Source organism: Theropithecus gelada, chromosome 5, assembly GCF_003255815.1.
Source record: "Theropithecus gelada isolate Dixy chromosome 5, Tgel_1.0, whole genome shotgun sequence".
Lineage (NCBI taxonomy): Eukaryota > Metazoa > Chordata > Mammalia > Primates > Cercopithecidae > Theropithecus > Theropithecus gelada.
This window is the reverse complement of record NC_037672.1, coordinates 56,905,185-56,927,156: the sequence shown is the minus strand read 5'-3', so window position 1 is coordinate 56,927,156 and position 21,972 is coordinate 56,905,185. Positions and strand designations below refer to the sequence as shown.

The 21,972-nt window shown below is 39.7% G+C and overlaps 2 protein-coding genes and 1 long non-coding RNA gene across 7 annotated transcripts in view; 2 read left to right on the top strand and 1 right to left on the bottom strand.

Annotated features, from left to right (window-relative positions):
* Nucleotides 1–19,368, bottom strand: part of WDFY3 (WD repeat and FYVE domain containing 3) — a 309,424-nt gene extending 290,056 nt beyond the window's left edge. The window contains exon 1 of the mRNA XM_025385326.1: nt 19,186–19,368. The gene's annotated coding sequence lies outside the window, so the exon portion shown is untranslated. The remainder of the gene's footprint in view (nt 1–19,185) is intronic.
* LOC112624583 overlaps nt 18,577–21,972 on the top strand; it is a 33,302-nt gene continuing 29,906 nt past the window's right edge. For all 5 annotated transcript variants that reach the window (XR_003119430.1, XR_003119431.1, XR_003119429.1 and 2 more), the window contains exon 1: nt 18,577–18,829. Coding sequence is in view for 2 of the 5 variants with exons in the window: in XM_025385328.1 (XP_025241113.1) it covers nt 18,750–18,829 (80 nt within the window). In the remaining 3 variants the exon portion in view is untranslated. The remainder of the gene's footprint in view (nt 18,830–21,972) is intronic.
* LOC112624584 lies at nt 19,353–19,884 on the top strand. Its single transcript, XR_003119432.1, has one exon. It is a non-coding gene; the product is annotated as an uncharacterized LOC112624584 (long non-coding RNA).

Here is a 21,972-nt window from a genome sequence, read left to right as displayed (position 1 = left end):
ACTTCCTGCTAGGCTGGGTGCAGGGGCTCACACCTGTAATCCCAGCACTTTGGGAAGCCAAGGCAGTCAGATCTCTTGAGTCCAGGAGTTCAAGACCATCCTGAGCAACATATCAAAAAACCCCACATCTACAAAAATAAAAAAATAAAAAAAAAATAAGCCAGGCATGGTGGCTGAAGTCCCAGGTACTCAGGGGCTTAAGGTGGGAGGACCGCTTCAGCCTGGAAGGTAAAGGCTGTAGTGAGCCATAATCGTGCCACTGTACTCCAGCCTAGGTGAAAGAGTGAGACCCTGTCTCAAAAGTAAATAAATGAATAAATAAATAAATATATAAAATTCCTGCTAATGAGATCCTCAGAGCAACTCTGATTTCTTCTGTTCAAGACCCACTTATTCAATCCATCATTCCATTCCCAGTGTGAATCCCATTAATTCCTTTTCCCCACCTCAAGCTAGTAAGTGTCAACGGACTGCAGCAAAAAAATGCTACTATAACTTCTTATAGGAAGTAAATGAAAGGTGTGGAGGTTCTCAATTTAAGGTCAATTTATCATAATCATGCATTTTCCTTGCTTCCTCTTACCCAATTCAGAAAATAAATTCCTAAAGGGTAATTTTGCCTTCCGAAGTGTGACATGAGAACCCCCATGCCTAACATGCTTTTTCATATCCTCCTATTTCACAAGAAAGCACATTTACTTCAGTGTTTAAGTTTGTTCGGTTTAGTAGCAGTTCCCTGTTAAGACGTTACTATGAGGCATCAGCAGTTCTTTGCATCTCGTGATGCCATACCAGTGCCAATAAAGCAGACTAAATGATTACTGATCAACAATACTTAACAGTATGTAGAAAAAAACGGTAATTAGTAGTTCATAAATGAATGTCAAGCCCAGTCTGTCTCTGCTCTCGAAGTGCCTGGCTTCTCCTGTCACTTAAATCCTAGATTACCAATACGGACTTATGATAGAAGATGTTTTCGCAGTTTCGCCCCAATCTTTAATTCTGGATCAAGTCATCACTAACATTACCCAGCCTTCATACTGCAGATTGGATAGTTAGGATTTCTAGCTCGTTATGATGCCTACCCTGTTCTACTCCTTCTCCTTCTGCTGTCCTTGCCCTGTTTATAGCTCAGTTATTATAACTAAGCTTCTGCTTTGACACTTTTGAAGGTCCCTAGTCTGATCCCTTCCTGGCTTTTCTATTCCTAGGACTGAGAAGTCTACTTTAAATTACCACTCCCAATCCCAAGGACTGATAGCTAGAGCCCAGTACCCGCAGACAGAATTCTCTGGTGGCCACTCATACATATATAAGCATGTATGTTTGCATTCATTTAGTCATTTACACACACACACATTCCTCCTATATGCTTCTTCCCCTTGAATTTCCATTAATAGGTTGACTGAATTATTCTTTGGCTGTTCTCGCCCTGACATGGCCTACCAAAGAGAACTTTTCCTCAGTGCCTGCAGTTAAGGTTCGATTGACCTCCACATGCAGCACTATACCTTAAATATGGACTGGTTCTAGTCTGTCCTGCATAATAGTTACCTCTGCCCTACTCTACAACTTGGCCATGTGCTCTCATATCACAAATACAACAAAGCTCTATCAAATTTTGAGATATGGAAAAAGTAAGCAAGCTCACAGATTTTTAAAATATAGCAAATATACGAAAGAAAAAAGTTATTTTCTAAATGGCATAAGCTGGAAACTTGGCAGTATAGTACACTTAAAACAATAACATAATATAGGAAAGAATCCTACACATTTACATGCCCAAATTTATTTTTCAATCACCAGATAATTTTTAAAATGGGAGAAATGACAATGACTACATTACATTTTATAAATATGTTCTAGATTATAGCATACTGAAAAGGCCATCTGATTCTCCAGAGTTCTAGGAGCAATTTCTTAATGCAAAACTTAAGGCACATCAAGAGCAATGAAAGAGTATATATATCTGGTCACATAAATCAGTGCCTCTGGCTGGGCGCGGTGGCTCACGTCTGTAATCCCAGCACTTTGGGAGGCCAAGGAGGGCAGATCACAAGGTCAGGAGATCGAGACCATCCTGGCTAACACGGTGAAATTCCGTTTCTACTAAAAATAGAAAAAATTAGCCGGGCATGGTGGCGGGCGCCTGTAGTCCCAGCTACTCCAGAGGCTGAGGCAGGAGAATGGTGCGAACCCGGGAGGCCAAGCTTGCAGGGAGCCGAGATCGCGCCCCTGCACTCCAGCCTGGGTGACAGAGCAAGACTCCGTCTAAAAAAAAAAATAAAAATTCAGCGCCTCTTCTGATCAATGCTGAATTCTTCTCTATGAAACTTATTCAACTCTAATTCTCTTTACTGCCAAAAAATGGAACTCCCATCACTTTCTCCAAAATCTAGTTTTGTTATTAATACTACACCTTCATTAAAGTTGTTTCCTCTGCTGGCTTTCTCTACAATCTTGATTCCTAACTAAAGATCAAACCACAGATGGGATCGCCCACCAAAAAAATTACCAAGTAGCCAAAGATTCAAGGACAAAAGTATATATATTTACCTCAGGTCCCTTATAAGCCAACAGAACTGCAGAAAGAACGAACACAGTAGATAACAAAGAATTCTAAATACTGTGGCTAAGGTGGGAAGCCAATGACATCTCAAAACAGATGCTGTTCGCGGATGTTTACTGCAGCACTATTCACAATAGCAAAGACTTGGAACCAACCCAAATGCCCACTGATGATAGACTGGATAAAGAAAATGTGGCACGTATACACCATGGAATACTAAGCAGCCATAAAAAAGAATGAGCTCACGTGCTTTGCAGGGACATGGATGAAGCTGGAAAACATCACTCTCAGCAAACTAACACAGGAACAGAAAACCAAATGCCACATGTTCTCGTTCATAAGTGGGAGTTGAACAATGAGAACACATGGGCCGGGCGCGGTGGCTCAAGCCTGTAATCCCAGCACTTTGGGAGGCCGAGATGGGCGGATCACGAGGTCAGGAGATCGAGACCATCCTGGCTAACACGGTGAAACCCCGTCTCTACTAAGAAATACAAAAAAACTAGCCGGGCGAGGTGGCGGGCGCCTGTAGTCCCAGCTACTCGGGAGGCTGAGGCAGGAGAATGGCGTAAACCCGGGAGGCGGAGCTTGCAGTGAGCTGAGATCTGGCCACTGCACTCCAGCCTGGGCTACAGAGTGAGACTCCGTCTCAAAAAAAAAAAAAAAAAAGAGAACACATGAACACAAGGAGGGGAACATCACACACCAGGACCTGTCTGGGGGTGGGGGGCAAGGGGAGGGAGAGCATTAGGACAAATACCTAATGCATGAGGGGCTTAAAACCTAGATGACGGGTTGATAGGTGCAGCAAACCACCATGGCACATGTATACCTATGTAACAAACCTGCACGTTGTGCACATGTATCCCAGAACTTAAAGTTTAATAAAAAAAAAAAAAAGTTACATTATTTAACATAGGCTAAACTAGTATATGAACTCTCTGAAAGAAGTAATAGCATCTCATCATCTTAATAGTTTCAGCCGGTTGCAGTGGCTCATGCCTGTAATCCCAGCACTTTGGGAGGCCGAGGCGGGTGGATCATGAAGTCAGGAGATTGAGACCATCCTAGCTAACTAACACGGTGAAACCCCGTCTCTATTAAAATACAAAAAATTAGCCAAGCATGGTGGCACATACCTGTAGTCCCAGCTACTCGGGAGGCTGAGGCAGGAGAATCGTTTGAACCCAGGAGGTGGAGGTTGCAGTGAGCAGAGATGGCGTCACTGCACCCCAGCCTGGGCGACAGAGGGAGACTCCATCCAAAAAAAAATAGTTTCAGCACACAAAGTAGACACTGAATAACCACGCTGAATGAAAAAGTAAATCAAGAGTTTAGATGGTTAGTAAAGAAGTGTCAAATGTACTCAGCTTATACTGTAATACAATCACTGCAGAATGTCAATTACTAGGGAGAGCCTTACTCTAAGAAGACAAAGTGTAATGTAAGTGCTAAGAAACTCACATTTTTTCCAAAAACTACTCCCTATTCATTAATAAACACAATGCAAAATGCATCTCACACTGGGGATTAATTTCATGTACTCTTTCCCTTTTGCCAGGTAATTATTTACCTCTATTCTAATTTTATATTCCTATGACCCTTGCCTCACAGGATGCTTAATATTTATCTTTTTAAAATCCATTCTATTACTTGTTTATTTGAATAGGACTTCCCCGTATTTCAGGCATCTGGGAATGAGTTACTGGTCAATACGTTTATCTTCCATTTTCTTCGTTTGTTTTTATCATATTTTTTTCCATCAACAAGAATATACAAAAATCTTCAGAACTGCTGTTTACAGACATGCTTTCCTTTGTAACAGAAGTCACAGTGAGTTGAACTCTCATGAAGAAAACAGATTATCTGATGCCAGAGCAGTCTTTACTAATTTAACTACTTTACCATCTTCAAAATTTTTAAATAAAAACACAATTTGTATTGATCCTTTAAATGATAACAGATAATGTAATATAAAAAAATCTAACTCAAAGCCTGTGCACAATACTTACTTCTGCTACTTAGAAGTATGATATATATCTGTATGTCAACAATATGCTACACATGCTACGTAGTAAAATCACTTCTAAACTTTAACAAAACTCAAAAAAGCACACAGATGTGAACATAAGCCATGCTTGATGTTAAATAACAAGACCAAAGTAACAATTAGATACTGCAATGCAACCAATCTTCTTCCATTAAAATAGTGCTTGCCAAACAAAATCTTCATTGGACTGGAATGATGCTTTGCCAGATGACATCGGGATAGGCAAAGCCACTATTAAACCCTGTGCTAAAGTGGGTGTCAACAGGCAGAGTAGGAAGAAGAAAGGCTGGAATATGAGGAGACTTTTAAACATCTTTCAACATTGGCAAGCCACAGTCAAAAAGTAGTTCATTTTTGATGAAAGTTTTAGTCAGGCTGAGAAAATTGAAAGTGCATGAAAATCCACGAGAAAGAAAAATCAGCCTTCTAAGAAAGACACAATACTCTTTCCCAAGCTACAAATAGAGATCACTAGTACTATCACCTCAGAAAAGCAATGCAGTACAACTTTTCCCTGCCCTGCCCCAATCACACAAATACCTGTCAGTGGTAGTAGTGGCCTTCATGCATTTTCAGCAGTTGCCATGTCTTGATAGGCTTCCCCACATCCTCCTGAAAGTAAAAACACCTATGCCAACCCATGTGGTGGTTATGCAACCTAAGACAAGATGGGAATCACTGAACTTATTTACTCTGGTGACTCAGATATAAATCTAGGTCTCTGTGGAATAAGAGGTGGAGAACATAAAAGAATGTATGACACCATTTTTCATTAATATTTATTGTATAACTGAAGCAAACTCAAAAGATTTTCTGCTCTCTATAGGTTCAACAAAGAATTTAGCTTTCAGGAATGCTTCAGGTTTGACCAGGTACAATGTACCATCTGCTATACTGAATGACCTGAGGCAAAAACAACATCCCTTTATATAGAACTTTTATTTTCTCTCATCATGTTGCCATTCACCAACATCTTACTTTCCCTTCTTCCTCTCATCCTGTTGCCATTCACCAACATCTTACTTTCCCTTCTTCCTCCAGCTTATTCTTTAAAGCCTGCCACTGACAGCTACCACTCAGCAATGCTGAACTCCACAACATCAAGAAATTTTTTTCAATGCTATTCCACTCAGAAATAATTTAAACACTGCAACTTCAAAAAATGAAACAGCAAAAATAAATCAATATTCATCCTAACCAAAAAAAAAAACCTCATATTTCTGGATTTAGCAAATTAAGTGAAATATATAAATTACATCTGCCATTAATGTAGCAGATCAAACTTAAAAAGCATACATGGTAGATTGGTGCAGCTGTTATGGAAAATAGTATGGAGGATCCTAAAGAAATTAAAACTAGAATTACCTATAACCTAACAACCCTTCTTCTGGGTGTATATACAAAGGAAGTGAAATTACCACCTCTAATAGATGCATTCCTCATGTTCACTGCAGCATTATTCATTATGGCCAAAGTATGGAAACAACCTTGGTATCCCTCAACTATCAAATGGATAAAGAAACTATGGTGTATATATAAAAAATGGAATATTATTCAGCCTTAAAAACAAAAGGAGGGGATGCTGTCATTTGCCACAACATGAGTTGACCTGCAGGATATTTCACTGTGTGAAATAAACCAGACACCAAAAGAAAAATATTGCATCATCTCACTTATATCTGGTATCAAAAAAAAAAAAGGTCAAATATTCACAGAGATAGGGAATAAAACTAGTTATGAGGGTCAGGGTTGCGGGGAGGAAATGGGAGAGGTGTCTCAAAAGATACAAAATAGTATATATGCAGGATGAACAAATCTAAAGATCTCGTTAACTGACAATGTACTGTATTCAGGATTTTTGCTAAATGAGCAGGTCATAGCTGCTCTTGACACAGGGGAAAATATGGGTAACTATGTGAGATGATAGATATGTTCATTTGTTTCACCATTGTAAACATTTTACTATTTATGTTATCTCATAACATCGTGACTATCTTAAATATATACAATAAAATGTACTTTTTTTAAAAAGAATGCATGGTAGGAAAGTCATACTTAGTACAATTTTAATGATGACCTAGTTGTAAATGCTTCAGGAGCAAGAGTACGATTTTCATATAATAAGTATTTTTTTTCCTAACTATCTTACATTATTCCTAATCCTTTTCTTCTTTTTTACTTAAATATTATATTTGGCTGAATATTTTTCCCCAAGAAACCTGTTCTGATTCACTGACAGTGAAATCTATTAATTTTATATGTCCTATAATTTTGATATAAATAAATTTCACAATTCCCACCAAGGAAATTCGATCAATCCCCCAATACTCAGATCAAACATCGTACCTTAGGGTTCCCTTAATCAGTTCAACCAAAAATAATCTTTCTACCCATTAAGTGTCCACAGCACTTCTGTACCTCTCAGACTCATCAAATACCTTTCGATTATGTATCTATCTATCTTATCTCCACTGTTACAAAGCTATTGAGGGCAAAACTACCCCTGTGTAAAGCAGCCAGGCATAGTACCCATGACACCCAGCACAATCACAATAAAGTATGTTATCATCTTTAGGAAAAAAAGCTTATAGAATTATTATTATATATCATAACACCATTTGAGAGTCTATTTACATTGGATCATCATTTTGGGAAATAAGAACTAAGTAACTAAGTTCCCAGGTAGCAAGTTTAATCCCTGATACTTGATCTAATTTAGTCCCTACTCATTACACAAATAAATCAAGCTAAATAAAATTATTAAGCAATCAATACACAATGATTGTTCTACAAATAACTGACACAGAGTTTATTTTTATTTCACACTTATTTACTCAACTATGGCATTTATCATCTAAATCACCTAATATTGTGTTTTAACGGGCAATGCCATGGGGAAAGAACTTGGACTGTAGGGTCAAAAAGACTCAGAAAGACTCCAGGTTTTAATCAAATAAATCTGACCATAAATTTATCTATAAATTCTTAGGGATTTCTAGGGTGAACAGAAAAAAGAAACATAATAAAACACATATTACCATTCTTTCATTTTTAGTAAACAGTCTTAGAGTTCCTCAGAGTAACAGTGAATATTTATTTTCCTAATTTTCTGACAACATGTTTACTGTCTATTTACATTTACTCACTCAACAAATGTTTACTGAAAGTCAATCATATTCCTACATTATGTGTCTAGAGAGAAAATAAAATTTGCTGAAATATATGATACAATGTCTGGTAATGTTCTATAGCTGTTTATTTAGCTGCACTATTAACTTTTCCAAAATCTCCTTAGAATCAGCACAGTGACAGCAGATACTTAATAAATAATCTTTGGCTAACTGCTCAATATTTCTTGCTTTATTTGTTACATGTTAAGAAAGCTCCCAGTGACCAGGCACGGTGGCTCGCTCCTGTAATTCTGGCACTGTGGGAGGCTGAGGCAGGTGGATCCCTTGAGCTCAGGAGTTGAAGACCAGCCTGACCAATATGGCAAAACTCCGTCTTTGCAAAAAATACAAAAATTAGCCAGGCACGGTGACGTGCCTGTAGTCTTAGCTATTCAGGAGGCTGAGGCAGGAGAATCGCTTGAACCCAGGGGATGGAGGTTGCAGTGAGCCAAGATTATGCCACTGCACTCCAGCTTGGGCAATGGAACGAACCCTGTTTCAAAAAAAAAAAAAAAAAAAAAGGGAGCGGAAGCTCCCAGTAAGCAAATATAGTAGTGCCTAAATAAAGACGAACAGTAAAGAGGAATTAAGAAGAATGCCACGTAATTAAAATTTTTACATGACTATATCTAGGGCTGTGACTGAATTACCCTGTGGAAATAATCAGCCATTTGTCTAGTTACCTGTTGCTCTTCTTATAGGAAATGCAGGGAAGAAACATTCCCTGGGCCTGCTGCCTACGGACATAAGGCACAGATCTGAATTTGTATACATGAACATCTTCACCCTCTGAAGAGGACAAAAATACCAACATTCTTGTATTTTCCAATATTTTTCAAAATCAGGTCACTATGCTTTCAGTAATAAAATATAAATCAGTTATTGTACTATAGTTATAAGATATTATTAATGGGGAAAGAAAGGTGAAGAGTACATGGAGCACTACACTATTTTTGCAACTTCCCAAGTTTATAATTACTTCAAAATTAAAAATTAAAAAAAATCAATAAGATAATGCATCTTTAATAAGCGTTGCAGAAATTAAAACAGGTAAATTAGATTGTTTTTCTAAACTCAAATACTTAACATGTACTAAGTAACGAATATTTTGAGAAAATACTTGTGGAAATTCTATTTAAACTGTTGAATCCTAGGCACAATAATTAATCTCCTTCTGAGTTATTCAACTTATAAAGTGAAATTTATGTGTGTGGATATTTTACTCAAAGCAAGGCAATAAAACTACAAGTTAATGTGCACATAAACAAATCAGTTGTCCCTTGAAAAAAATAGGACGTAACACAAAATAATTTTGGCATAATTTTTTAATGGACCAGATAATAGCTATATATCAAATTCCTATTTTCCTTAGGCTAATATTAAATCAGTTGGCCTCCTTTAAGTCCACACTGGCTAGAGAACAGAAGGAAACATGCTAGGAAGAAATACCATACAGGAAGAGGAAGCTGGGCTTGGTATTAATCGGCTGGGCAGTTGATTCATCAAGTGTTGACAACATACCAATTACAACATGTCAAAAATCACCCTGTCACATGGTCTCCACTCGTAACACAGGTACCAAGGGCTTAAGAAACTAAAGAAAGCTGAAAGAATCCATGTCAGAACTCAATGATTGCTATTATTTCAAGGACCCAGAGTGGAAAGGACAGCCAATGCATGAAGAACCAGAGGCCAGATGGGCTAGGGGTCCTACCCAAAGACACAACTCTCTACCAGCAGGGGAAGAACAAGAGTCTTTTAATTTCTGGGCCTCTGAAGTGCCATTATCAATAGGCACTAATCTTTTATAGGTAGTAGTAATGAACACTTTAAAGAGATTAGGCCATTCACAAAAGAATGAAACAACTGTAATTACTTTTTAAAATCCTCACTCATTTAGTAGTCCTCTGAACTCCCAAATACAATACTTTAAATCCACTGTGGCTTCACACATACCTAGTTGATACAAAGTTTCCAATCTAAGCTTGCAACCTCATCAAAATACATTATTATAGTACCACGTATGTCAGTTCTCTTTACTAAGTAGGGCGTCAGTTTTTTTAAGGCTTACAAGTATCTGCTACTGGATCAGCATAATGATAAAAAGTGTTGTCTCCAAACACCTCCAAGCCTTGAGCTTGCTCAGTTACTGCAGCACTTGATAACCATGGTGTTCTTTTGTGAAATATCATAAAACGATGATATTATTAAGCTAAATCATATATTACACACAAATATACTAATACATGAATAGAAGCAGGTGACAAAAGTGTTTTTCTTTTTAAAAAATAACCTTTATGAATGAAAACACAGACCTAAGAAAATCATTAATAATTTTCCTGGAGCTGAGAAAACTAAAGTGCTTATTTAATAGTGAGACCACTTTATAGAGATATAAAACCAAGGCCCAACTCAGGCATAAGCATTAAAACAGCAACAAAACCCCAAACTGAAAACAAAATCTCAGCACTTAAGTGAAATTAGTTTAGTTGGTCAAAATATATAGTGCCTACATTAAGTGGGCTAAGAGATAAAAAGTATTTCATATACCAAAAAAAAAAAAAAAAAAAAACTACAAGGTATATCATAATGAGACTTCTCACAGTGGACTATAATACTATGGAAGCTTAATAATCCAATATTTTATCATCTATTATATACAATCTATTGGACACAATAATTTTTGATTAAACAAAATGAGGGGTAAGTGACTTGTATCACTAACAGACATTGCTTTAAAGTTTTGCCTCAAGTCTTACATTTTCTGCAGATACAGTACTTGAGATATCTCAATGTCCCTCCTCTGAAGGTTCAAAGACGTGAAGGTAATGGGGTCAGACAGCACATGGAAGCCTGCGACAAGAACTGGGGATTTTGGAGTTAATGGTCACAGTTTTATGACCCAAAGAAAGGTACGTGGTAAGGCCTGATGCTTTTAGACTCAAAAATCCCAAAGCCCTGCACCAGTGCAGTCAAGTAAATAAATCAACTAGTAATTATTTGTTCAACCAAATGAAACACATGAAGAAATATCATTAACTTTTTTCTGGTGCTGGGCTTTTCACATTCTGCAAGACTCAAGTTTCAGTTGTTTATAGAACTGATATTCTAGATCTATTAGTGTTATAGTTATTCAAGATTTGAGGCCCAAGTAATAAATCAACCTGAAAAAATTCCAACCAAAGAAAGAAAAACAGAAGTACGAATGAGTCAAAACATTCTGCAATGAACTTTATTTATTTAACTTGGAGATACATTATTTCCACATTTCTTTACTACTGTATTTCCTTATTACTACATTTATTTACGGTGAAAGAATGCATCTCTAAGTATGTGGCATTTCTCACACACAAGATTAGTGGGAAGATAAGGCTGTCAGGAAACGTTAAGGGATTTTGGGTTCATTTAACCCATGGGTTTCAGGGAAGCAGTGGAAAAGGCAGAGCCTGGCACAGCAATATGCACTCGATCATTTACCAAGTATTTACTGAGCACCTACTGTGTATAGCTCATTGCACCAGCACTAAATGCACAGTGGTCAGCAAAACAGATTCCACGTCCACATGAGCTAGCAGTTGCTATGCAATGTAGTTGGCATCTCCTACCCAGTTTTCAGTGATTAATCCTTTGTTTAAGCAGTTCTATAATTCAACAAACATTAATTCAATGAAATAAAAATTCAGAAGCTTTTTTAAACCAGCTATTAAGTTTCATAATAGGAGTACAACCAAGAGTGCTAAGGGAACATCCAGGAGGGACAACGTAAGCACTATTCCAGGTAGAAAGAAAGGCTCAGGGGCAGGAGAGCACGGCATACTTCAAAAGTTTCAAGTAGGAGACAGGAATGCATCTCTGCCATGCAGAGGATGCAATCTAGGCTCAAACAACTGAGTTTAGAAGTCAAAGTCCTAACACTGGTCTACCCAAGACTAATGACACCTCCACCACCCTGACCTCATGGTTCACCTCCTTCAGTCAACCCCTTATTGTTCTGTGAATATGCCAAGCACCCTCCTGCTTCAGAGCCTCAGCACTTGCTCTTCTCTCAGTCCTACAATTCTCACTCCCTCGGCTGCCTCAAATCTCTTCAAATGGACCTTTACAGAGAGGCCTTCTGATCCAGACCTCTATAAATGGCAATCCCACCCATACTTTAGCACCACAATGATTGTATGATGTCACTGACAGCTATACTATAATAATATAGTATATAATACACTACGTACTATAATAACTGACAGTTATTGACAGTACAATTAACAACAAGAATACTTGTTATCTATCCCCCTCGCCACTAGAATTTAAGCTCCTTGATATAGCTCTATCACCTAGCACTGTGCCTAACAGACAGCAGACACTCAAGTCTTTTTATAAAAAATGCACAAATGAATGGCTGTCAGAGATGAGACTGCAAAAGCCGGAGTCAGGTTACAAAGAGTTTTTTATAGATTACAACCCCATATTTTAGTGCCTCTTTGATAATGACTTAAGACATATTCAAGAATTTTAAGTGAAAAAAAATAAAGGGTATACTGGAAAGACCACAATTTCACATTTTAAAAAATTAAAACAAAGAAAAAACAATTTATTTTGGAAAGGGTGTGAGAGTAATTATAAGAAGACATGAGACTGAAGTTAAGAAGAATATTTAAAAGACCTCAAATACTTCAGCAGGGAAATACAGGCCTCAAAATTGTCTTCTAGCAGGTGGAGGTTGAAAAGGACAAACATTTACAAGATTTAAAAAACAACTGGACCTGATGCTTAAGTAAATGTGAGACATGAGGAAGACTGAGGAGTGTATGATGACTGCCAATCTCAATCTACTGATAGAACAGGTGCTAACAGCATTTACTTAAGCTGAAAAGATGGGAGAAGAAAATATATTTTGGGAGAAAGATTATGAGTTACATTTGGGCCATGCTGAGGTTGACATGCCTATGTAAATATCTCAGCAGATATGTCTAAACTAGCAGTTGGACATATCCCAGCATAAAATCAGTGGTTCAGATGTCATTAATACTTGTCACACAAACAAAACTTGATGAACTTCATGGCAGCAATAAAAATCAAATACACTTAATTATGTATAAACATTACAGTATTAGACGAGAATTAGCCTAAATGTTAAAAAGGAATGCTATAATCTTATCTATACTAATGCTTCTTAAAAGATCTGGGGATGAGTTCAAAGATAATATGATCAAATTATTTCAGTATATGAATGTTAGAAGTAAACAAACTACCAAAAAATACCTCAATAATATAGTAAAAGTTTGCTTTTTCGGTTTTTACCCAGTTTTACTTCCCATTAACTTTCCTAATTACAACTAAGACTGGGTAGGCGCAAGAAATGTAGGCTTTAGAGGCCTGTTATTTGAAAACAATATTCCTGATATGTTTACTATTCACATTTTCTCACATCTCTGAATAACTGTACATTCTATTAATGCTACACAGCCACTTCCCCTAACTACTCAATCTCCAGATTTCTCAATGAAGACAATGCTTCCTCCTGGAAGTCCTGCCAAACTTTGAAGTCTGAGTTTCATGCCCACCCCACCTCCACACCATATGTACCTACCTACAGCACCCACACCTCACGTATGTGATACCCTGTTCAACAGTCTCTTCCACTCAACTGTAAGCTCTATCATGATAAGGACCTTGAATCCTACATGCACAACATATTTGTGCATGTATATGAACAAATGTATGAATCAATGACCGAACAAATTATCCATTTTCTATGAGAACTGTTGAGATGTTTAAACAAGCATCTTTCATTATTACAGGGTACTCAAACTGTGAATATAGCTATCCTTATTTACAATCTAACATGACTATGTCTTTTATAAGGTTACTCTTCTTATTTTAAAAAAGAGAAGGGGTCTCACTATGTTGCCCAGGCTGATCTCGAATTCCTGAGCTCAAGCAATTCACCCACCTTTGCTTCCCAAAGTGCTGGGATTACAGATATGAGCCACTGCACCTGGCAGGTTACTCTTCTAAGGGTTTTATTTCATATCACCTTCTGAATGAATGATATCTTATTCCAACGGGGCAACCCAGTATTTTACTATTTGAAAATTAAATGTTGATATGAGGTATATGTAATTTAATCATTTGTCCACACTAAAACTATGAAATTTCAAAGACAGATTTTGACCAGGCACAGTAATCTCAGCATTTTGGAAGGCCGAGCAGGGCGGATCACAAGGTCAGGAATTCGAGACCAGCCTGGCTAACGTAGTGAAACCCTATCTCTACTAAAAATGCAAAAATTAGCTAGGCATGGTGGCAGATGCCTGTAATTCCAGCTACTCAGGTGACTGAGGTAGGAGACTCGCTTGAACCTGAGAGGTGGAGGCTGCAGTGAGCCGAGATCATGCCACTGCACTCCAGCCTGGGCGACAAAAGCAAGACTCTGTCTCAAAAAAAAATAGATTTTGATACTGTGGTTTCAGAAAGAGTAGTAACTAACTTAACAGTCCTCAAGATTTTAAAATAAAAAACAATTGAATGAGTTTATAGAACTTGGTGAAATCCCATTAAAGCAAAGTGTTGGCATACGGGGAGCCACAAAGAATCTTTTTTTCCCTTGAAGTCCAAGTCAAAATTGAAAAAAAAATTCTTTATGATAAATTTCTTAATTCTAATTTTTTAAACAGAGCTTTATCTACCTGTTTAAAATGGTTCATTTTTAAAATTGTTAACAGCTAAGCATTAGAATAATTCCCTAATGATGATGCCTTCACAAAAAGTAATTTTCACAACATGGAAGGTGAGTGCACAGTAAAAACTCAACAAACAGCCTTCAAAGGCTGCAGCCTTCATAGTGAGATCATAACTGATGCCCAAGCTAAAGAAAATTATTTTTTTAGAAACATCTATCATAAACTTTCTAGGTTGAATCTAAACACTACTGAAAATAAGAGTAAAAAAATTTAAAGGAGATCACTACACATATAATAAGTGGCTAAAGTTTTAATAACTGACAATACCAAGTGCTGACGAAGATGCAAAGCAACTGAAACTCTCAGATATTGCTGTAGGAATGTAAGATGATATCACCATTTAGGAAAACAATTCAGTAGTTCAATAAAAAGGTCACCGATATTAATAAATATACACTTATCCTAGGACCCAAAAATCCCACTCCTAGGTATTAACTCAAGAAAACTGAACATTTTTGTCCCTCACATAGACCTGTATGCAAATGTTTATAGCAGCTTTATTCATATTTGACCAACACTAGAAACAACTCAAATATCCATCAGTTTAGGAATGGATGAACAAATTGTGTTACCCTGCTGTAAAACCATGTTACTCAACAAAAACAGGAACTGTGCTGGAGCTGGCTGGTACCAGCTCATGGGAGCCCATTGTTAAATTTTCAGGAATTCTGTGAGCTGATAGCTTAATTTAGGCCATAGTGAGAGTGTTTACACTACAATGATTAGCAAATGCCACAAATCAGGGATTCTTTTTTTTTTTTTTCTGAAGAGCATGTTGTTAAAACATTTCCCAGCACATCACTGAACAAACTACTGATACATGTAACAACTTAATAAATATCAAGCATTATGCTAAGTGCAAGAGAATACGAAAGGCTATGTAATGTATAATTCCATTTATATATGCTAGACCAGATAAAACTTTAAGAGCATCAATTAAATTAATGGTTTTCAGGGGCTGGGGGTGTAGAGGGAGAGCACTGACTCATGACAGGCCATGAGTGAACTTTTTAGAGTAATGGAAACATCCTTTATGTCTTGACTGTGGTGGAGACTATCCAATTATAGACATTTGTTAAACTTTTACTACATGTAAATTATGCTTCAATAAACATTAAAACATTAAAGTAGAAGCCATTTCTTTTTTTTTTTTTTTTTTTTCTTTTTTGAGATGGAGTCTCGCTTTGTCACCCAGGTTGGAGTGTGGCGGTGCGATCTCGGCTCACTGCAACCTTTACCTCCCCGGTTCAAGCTATTCTCCTGCCTCAGCCTCCTGAGCAGCTGGAACTACAGGTGCACACCACCATGCCAAGCTAATTTTTGTATTTTTAGTAGAGATGGGGTTTCACCATATTGGCCAGGCTGGTCTCGAACTCCTGACCTCAGGTGATCCACCAGCCTCGGCCTCTCCAAGTGCTGGGATTACAGGTGTGAGCCACCATGCCCGGTCATCATTTATTTCTTAATCATTTCATGGATGATAAATACACCACACACACCAAGGGAGAACTGGATTTATCAGTGTAAATATCAGGAAGGCCGATTTTGACTTGATATACACAGAAATATAGATTTAAAATGTTTAAAAAAAAAAAGAAAAAAGAAAGGCCTGGCACAGTGGCTCAAGCCTGTAATTCCAGCATTTTGGGAGGCAGAGGCAGGCAGATCACTTGAGCTCAGGAGTTCGAGACTAGCTTCGCCAACAGGGTAAAACCCTGTCTCCACTAAAAATACAAAAATTAGCCAGGCATGGTGGCCAGGGTCTATAGTCCCAGCCACTTGGGTGGCTGAGGCACAACAATCTCTTGAACCTGGGAGGCAGAGGTTGCAGTGAGCCCAGATCATGCCACTGCACTCCAGCCTGGGCAACACAGCAAGACTCCGTCTCAAAAGAGAGAGAGAAAAAAAAAAAAAAAAAAGTCAAGAAAAAAAAAGAAGAGGGGAAATCTGTAATCATAGGAAAGACTAAAATCAGAGGTGGATGATCCTTCCAAGGATGCTGTAGAAATGACCCTACTTCGGGTGTGATTTCAGACTAGTGTCGTTAACATGAGGTTAGTATCATTAAGATCTCTTCATACTGGGAGTCCAGGGCTCCAAAATCTCATGATATTGTATGCTATGATAATCTCAGATATACTTTGCAATTCTAACTAAAACATCAATTACTTATTTTTACATCAATCAAATAGTATTACCGATCAAAGTCTAGTATACCCTGGTTATGAATGCTGGCTCTGACTTCAGACAATCTGGGTTCACATGTTGGCCCACCAGTGTTTGCATGACCTTAAAACAACTTGTTCTATTTCCCCAACTGTAAAATGGGATTAATATTTTCCTTCAATTTAAATGAGAATGTGTTAGAAACAACGTCTATGTGCTGAACTCTTAATCACAAACATTTCTTGGGCATAATCAGAAATGAAGGACATAAATCATCAAATGTAATTTAAAAATTTTAGCTTTTCAAATATGGAATATTTATCCTTTAATTTTCTATCTAGAAGTTCATAATCTTTTACAGAGCCATATCATTTTGAGAATGTGATCACCACACAGACTCTTCATCTAGGAAAAATTCAAATATATGCTATATTTTGCATATGATTTCTGGGGAGCCAAGGACCCTCAGAAGCATATGCATGAAATTAACAAAGAAGCAGGGCATGGTGGCTCATGCCTGTAATCCCAGCATTTAGGGAGGCTAAGGCAGGAGGATCACTTGAGGCCAGGAGTTTAAGATCAGCCTGGGCAACACAGGGAGACCCTCGTCTCTACAAAAACTACAAAAATCAGACAGGCATGGTGGCATGCCCATGTAGTCCTAACTTCTTGGGAGGCTGTGGTGGAAGGATCACTTGGGCCCAGAAGTTCAAGGCTGCAGTGAACCATGATCATGCCACTATACCCCAGCCTGGGTGACAGGGCAAGACCCTATCTCTAAAAAAAGAAAGAAAGAAATTAAGAACAACTGATATAAACTTTTAAAATTGCAAAGTTGAGCAGTGGAATTTAAGAATCTCTTCAAAGTAGAGAACCCAACTTAATAATGAAATATTATACTGTCATTTACTTTTTTAAAAACAGATTTTGCAAGAATAGAACATCGTATTTTCTAATTTATCCCTCCTTTTTGGAGGTGATATAAATTTTTAGAAACTTTTTTTTCTTTAAAAAAAATTGTTTTCTCTATGTTGCCCAGGCTGGCCTCTAACTCCTGGCCTCAAGTCATCCCCCAGCCTTGGCCTCCCAAAGTGCTGGGATGACAGGCATGACCCACTGTGCCCCACGAAAAGCATGCTTATATTTCAGATGAATCCATTTTAACTCATGGAAAGAAACTAGCAGCAGAAACTTACCTTTCTAGCAGCTTGAGATAGAATGGTTCAAAGTGTTAACATACTCTACTATTGTTCAAATATCGCAGGAAGAGTTCTCAATTCTAATGTAACATATATTAAGAGTCTCATGATAAAGTTTTATCTTTTTTTAAGTGGGATTTTTTTACTAGACTTATGCACTAATACAACATGTTTTTCTATAAACTAGCATATTTTTGGTTCTATTTTATGTTGTTTGTTATGTCGCCTGATAGTCGAAACCAGTTGTTCTCAACCTGCTACCAAATACCAACCTGGAAATATGCCACTATTTAAAACGCCCAAATAATAGGGTTTTGTTTTTCCTTTTCAATTGTTTGGTTTTCAAACTACATAGTAAACCAGTTGGCAACCATTACTGAACCAAAATAGTTTTTCGTATGCATGAGCACCATTTTCCCACAGAAAACACTTAACCATTTTTAAGGTACTGGAAGTCCATGCAAGGGTTCACATATGCAGTAAATATCCTTTCAATCTGATTGTATCACATTGTTTCTGTGAAAGGAAGACCTGATATTGCAGATTGCAGAATTAAATGGTAAAACTCAACGAAAAGCTGCACCTGAGGCTCAAACACTAGCCAGATGGCCTTTGGTCGGAAAGGTCACATCTGCGTTTTAAACCCCGCCGTAACTGTGAATGTTTGAGATGCCACCACATCCCCAGTACAAGAGAACTGGAGCATCTCTGGTTCCTTCCATAATCGAAGGGCTTCCAGCATAGGGCGTAGGGGGAGAGGCCCGAAGCCCTGGAGACAGCGCCCGAGGAATATAGGCCGCGCTCGGCTGCGTCCGGTGCGGGGGGGGGGGGGGCCTCCGGGAGCTGAGACCCCGCGGGATGCAGAGGGGGAGCCAGGGCCTGATCCCCTACCCCTGCGAGCCAGGGCCGCCAGGTTACGCCCCCACTGCTTCCCAGAGGTAACGTCCAGCCCTCTCCTCCCCTATCCCCCGAAATATCCCGGTTCCGCTCCGCTCAGCCCGCCGCCCGTGACCCCAACCCCAACCCCGACCCGATCGCGACGGCGCCCTCCCCAGGCCGCAGCGGAGGACTCGCGCCAGGCAGCCAACCCTGGCGGCGGCGGCGGCTGCGGGCCAAGGCGGACCCTGGGGAGGACAGCAGCTGGGCCGCGGCCTGTCCCTAGGGGGAGCGGGCGCAGGGCCGCGAGTGGGCAGCGCCTCCGCCCCGCACGAACAAAGCGGCCGGGCGCGCCGGGCCGAGGCTGCGCCGCCTCTCCGGGAGCGCGGGGGGCGGGGAGGATGGCGGGGGCACTCACCTGAGGGCCGGCGGAGGGCGCGGGCGGGCCGGGCCCGGGAGCCGGGACCGCGGCAGGCCGGGGCTCCGCGCCGGGGACGCACGGACTACGGGGAATGGGCGACCGGCGCGACGTCCGCGGCGGGGCCCAGGAGCCCCGCAGCGCGGGCCGGGGGCCGGGGCCCGGGCTCGATTCTGCGGCCGCGAGGTATGGGAACCGGTCCGCCGGGCCAGGCAGCGATGCTAGGCGGCAGGGGCAGCGACGCTGCCGCCTTTCCCTTCTCCTGCCCCCGTCTCTGCTCCGCCGCGTCCTCGTCCTCGCTGGGTCCCCGCCGCCGCCGCCTCAGCCTCGGCGCTCCTCGGGTTTCGTCTCTCCATCAAGGCCGGGCCGACCCGCAGGGACCATCCCGGAAAGTGAGGGGTTGTTGCCGTTTCCCGCAGCTGTTGGTGGCCATCTTTAATCCTCCTCCTGCTTTCTCCACCTCCCGCTGGCTGCCTGACTGACTGACTCTGGATCCTCCTCTTTCCCCTCCTGCTCCTCCTACTGAGCCGGCCGCAGAAATTGCAGCCGCTCAGCTTCTACCCCCTCCTGCCTTTCCTTCCTCTTTCCTTACTTCCTTCCCTTCCCTCGGCTTCCCCCTCTCCCCTCACTCTCAGCGGCTGCCTTCGCCCCCGTCTGCAGGCAGCGCCGCTGGATGCTTCCAGCTGGACTTCAACCCCAGACGCGCCTCTTCCCCGCCCCGCTCCCCTCTCCCCTCTCCCCTCTCCCACCCCTGCCCCTCTCCGCGGCGCTCACCCTTCTCAGTCCCAGTTTCTCAAAGGACTCAGCTGAGAAAGGACAACTGGGTTCCGCTTTCCTTAACCCTACACCCTTTAGCTGGATGCTGACAGCGGCGATGGAGAAACGCAAAGCTGCGTTAATTTTACTCTAGCCAGAGTATAAAAGAACTGCCCACGCCAGCTATTTTACTACGCAGCTTCGAAACTCCTGCACGCTCTCCTGTGTGGCTCCGGTCCATTATGGGACTGGAGTTGAGGAGCTCGGTCTCAAATGGTGCCTTCCGTCACTGACCTTGAGTCCATTGCTTAAGATTTTAGGTTTTCCTTTTCCTTCCTGGGAGGGGCGTTGTTTATACCTTTGCAGTCCCAACAAACAGTGTTTAGACCAAATAAGTATTCTTTAGTAAACCTAGAACTGCCAAGTGAGCATCAGTTTGTCCGTTTGTTCCTACTCAACCCAGTAGACAATTTGGGTCACGCTTCAGTTCTGGCAGTGAAGACAAACTGAGTCAGCAGTTAGAAGTGGACTCCCTTAAACAACAGTTAGAGTGGGGAAGTGGTCATAACATCGCTCTAATGACAAACTTGTTTTTCCTAACACTGCAATCTACAGAAGTTTCAGGATTTCCTCTAATAAACATAAGGCAAGTTGGATTTGCTGTTTTCTTCTTTTTGACAATTTTGCCTTTAGAGTTGGACCCATTTGTAATGATTTACTCGTCAATTACTCCAAGGTAACAAACTTGGAGGTAACATTGCTAACAAACACAGATGACATATGTGAACACTGTGTGGCGTGGGGGGGAGGGGGGTCACAGTTTTTGCTTCTCTTGGGTACTGGCTATTAAAAAAAAAAAGCACCTTGCCCTTTCAAAATAAGACCAGTGTGTTCAAAGGTTAGTGCCTTAAACAGACCAAATGTAGGCAGAAATGTTTTTAAATGTAGTTTTAGATTCTACTTCAAAACGAGTAATGTTTTGAAAGTTCAAATATAAGATATTGTAATTATAAAAATTTAAGGGTTTCAAATCTCTTTGAAAAGAATATGCCAAAACAAACCTAAAAATATATTTTAGTGAAAATACTATATCCTTTGGTGGGGGGCAGAGTAGAATTCTGATATTTTTATTTAATCCTCACGAAGTAACCTTAATTAACCCAGTTAGGTTCAAGATTTCAGTTGCCATCTTTCAATGCCAATAATTTTTCCATTTGAAATCAACAACCTATACCAATATCTACAACTCTTTTAAACCCAAATGAAGTATTTGAGACAGCATTGTACAATACATTTTGAAATAAATTATTACAAACAAAGCACCTATATGGGTGTGTGTATGTGCTTGTGCATGTACTTTTTTTGTTGTTCTTTCTTTCCTTTTGGCCTTTTGGTGTTTATTCTTTATTTAGATTTTGTGTTCTTCCAGTCTATTTCTAGGCAAAATACCACAAAATTCTTGACTCGTAAATATTCGCTTATAAAACTGTATGTATAATAATTGGAGAAAAAAGAACGTTAGATAACATGAATATACACTGAGAAAATAGGCTGACTTCTTTTAAACATTAAGACCACCATGCATTTTTAAAGGAAGATTTTCAATTAGAGGTTTCAGGATTCTTGTCATTGTGATTTGATTTACACTGAGGGAGGAAAGAGTTACATTTTAAAATACTATAATTATATTTTTCTGTTAAAAAATATATTGCAATAAAGTTCACAAATCTATCAGTATGCACATGCAGCTATTTTCATATTAATGTCTTACAAACTCAAAGGTTTTTCAGTGATAGACGTAAAAATAAATGTACCAAGTTTTTTTTTTCCTTTTTACTGAAGCCACATAAACGTAAGTACTGTAATAATGGAAAAATTAGACCCTTCACATTTACTTTTTTACAGCTCTGTCATCATTACAGCCTTACCTTTGGTCTTTGTTGCTGGCTAAGTGTAGTTTCACTGTCATCTTAGGATTCGAGTATGAAAAAAAAATGGTCAAATCAGTTTTTCCTGCAACATGATTATTGT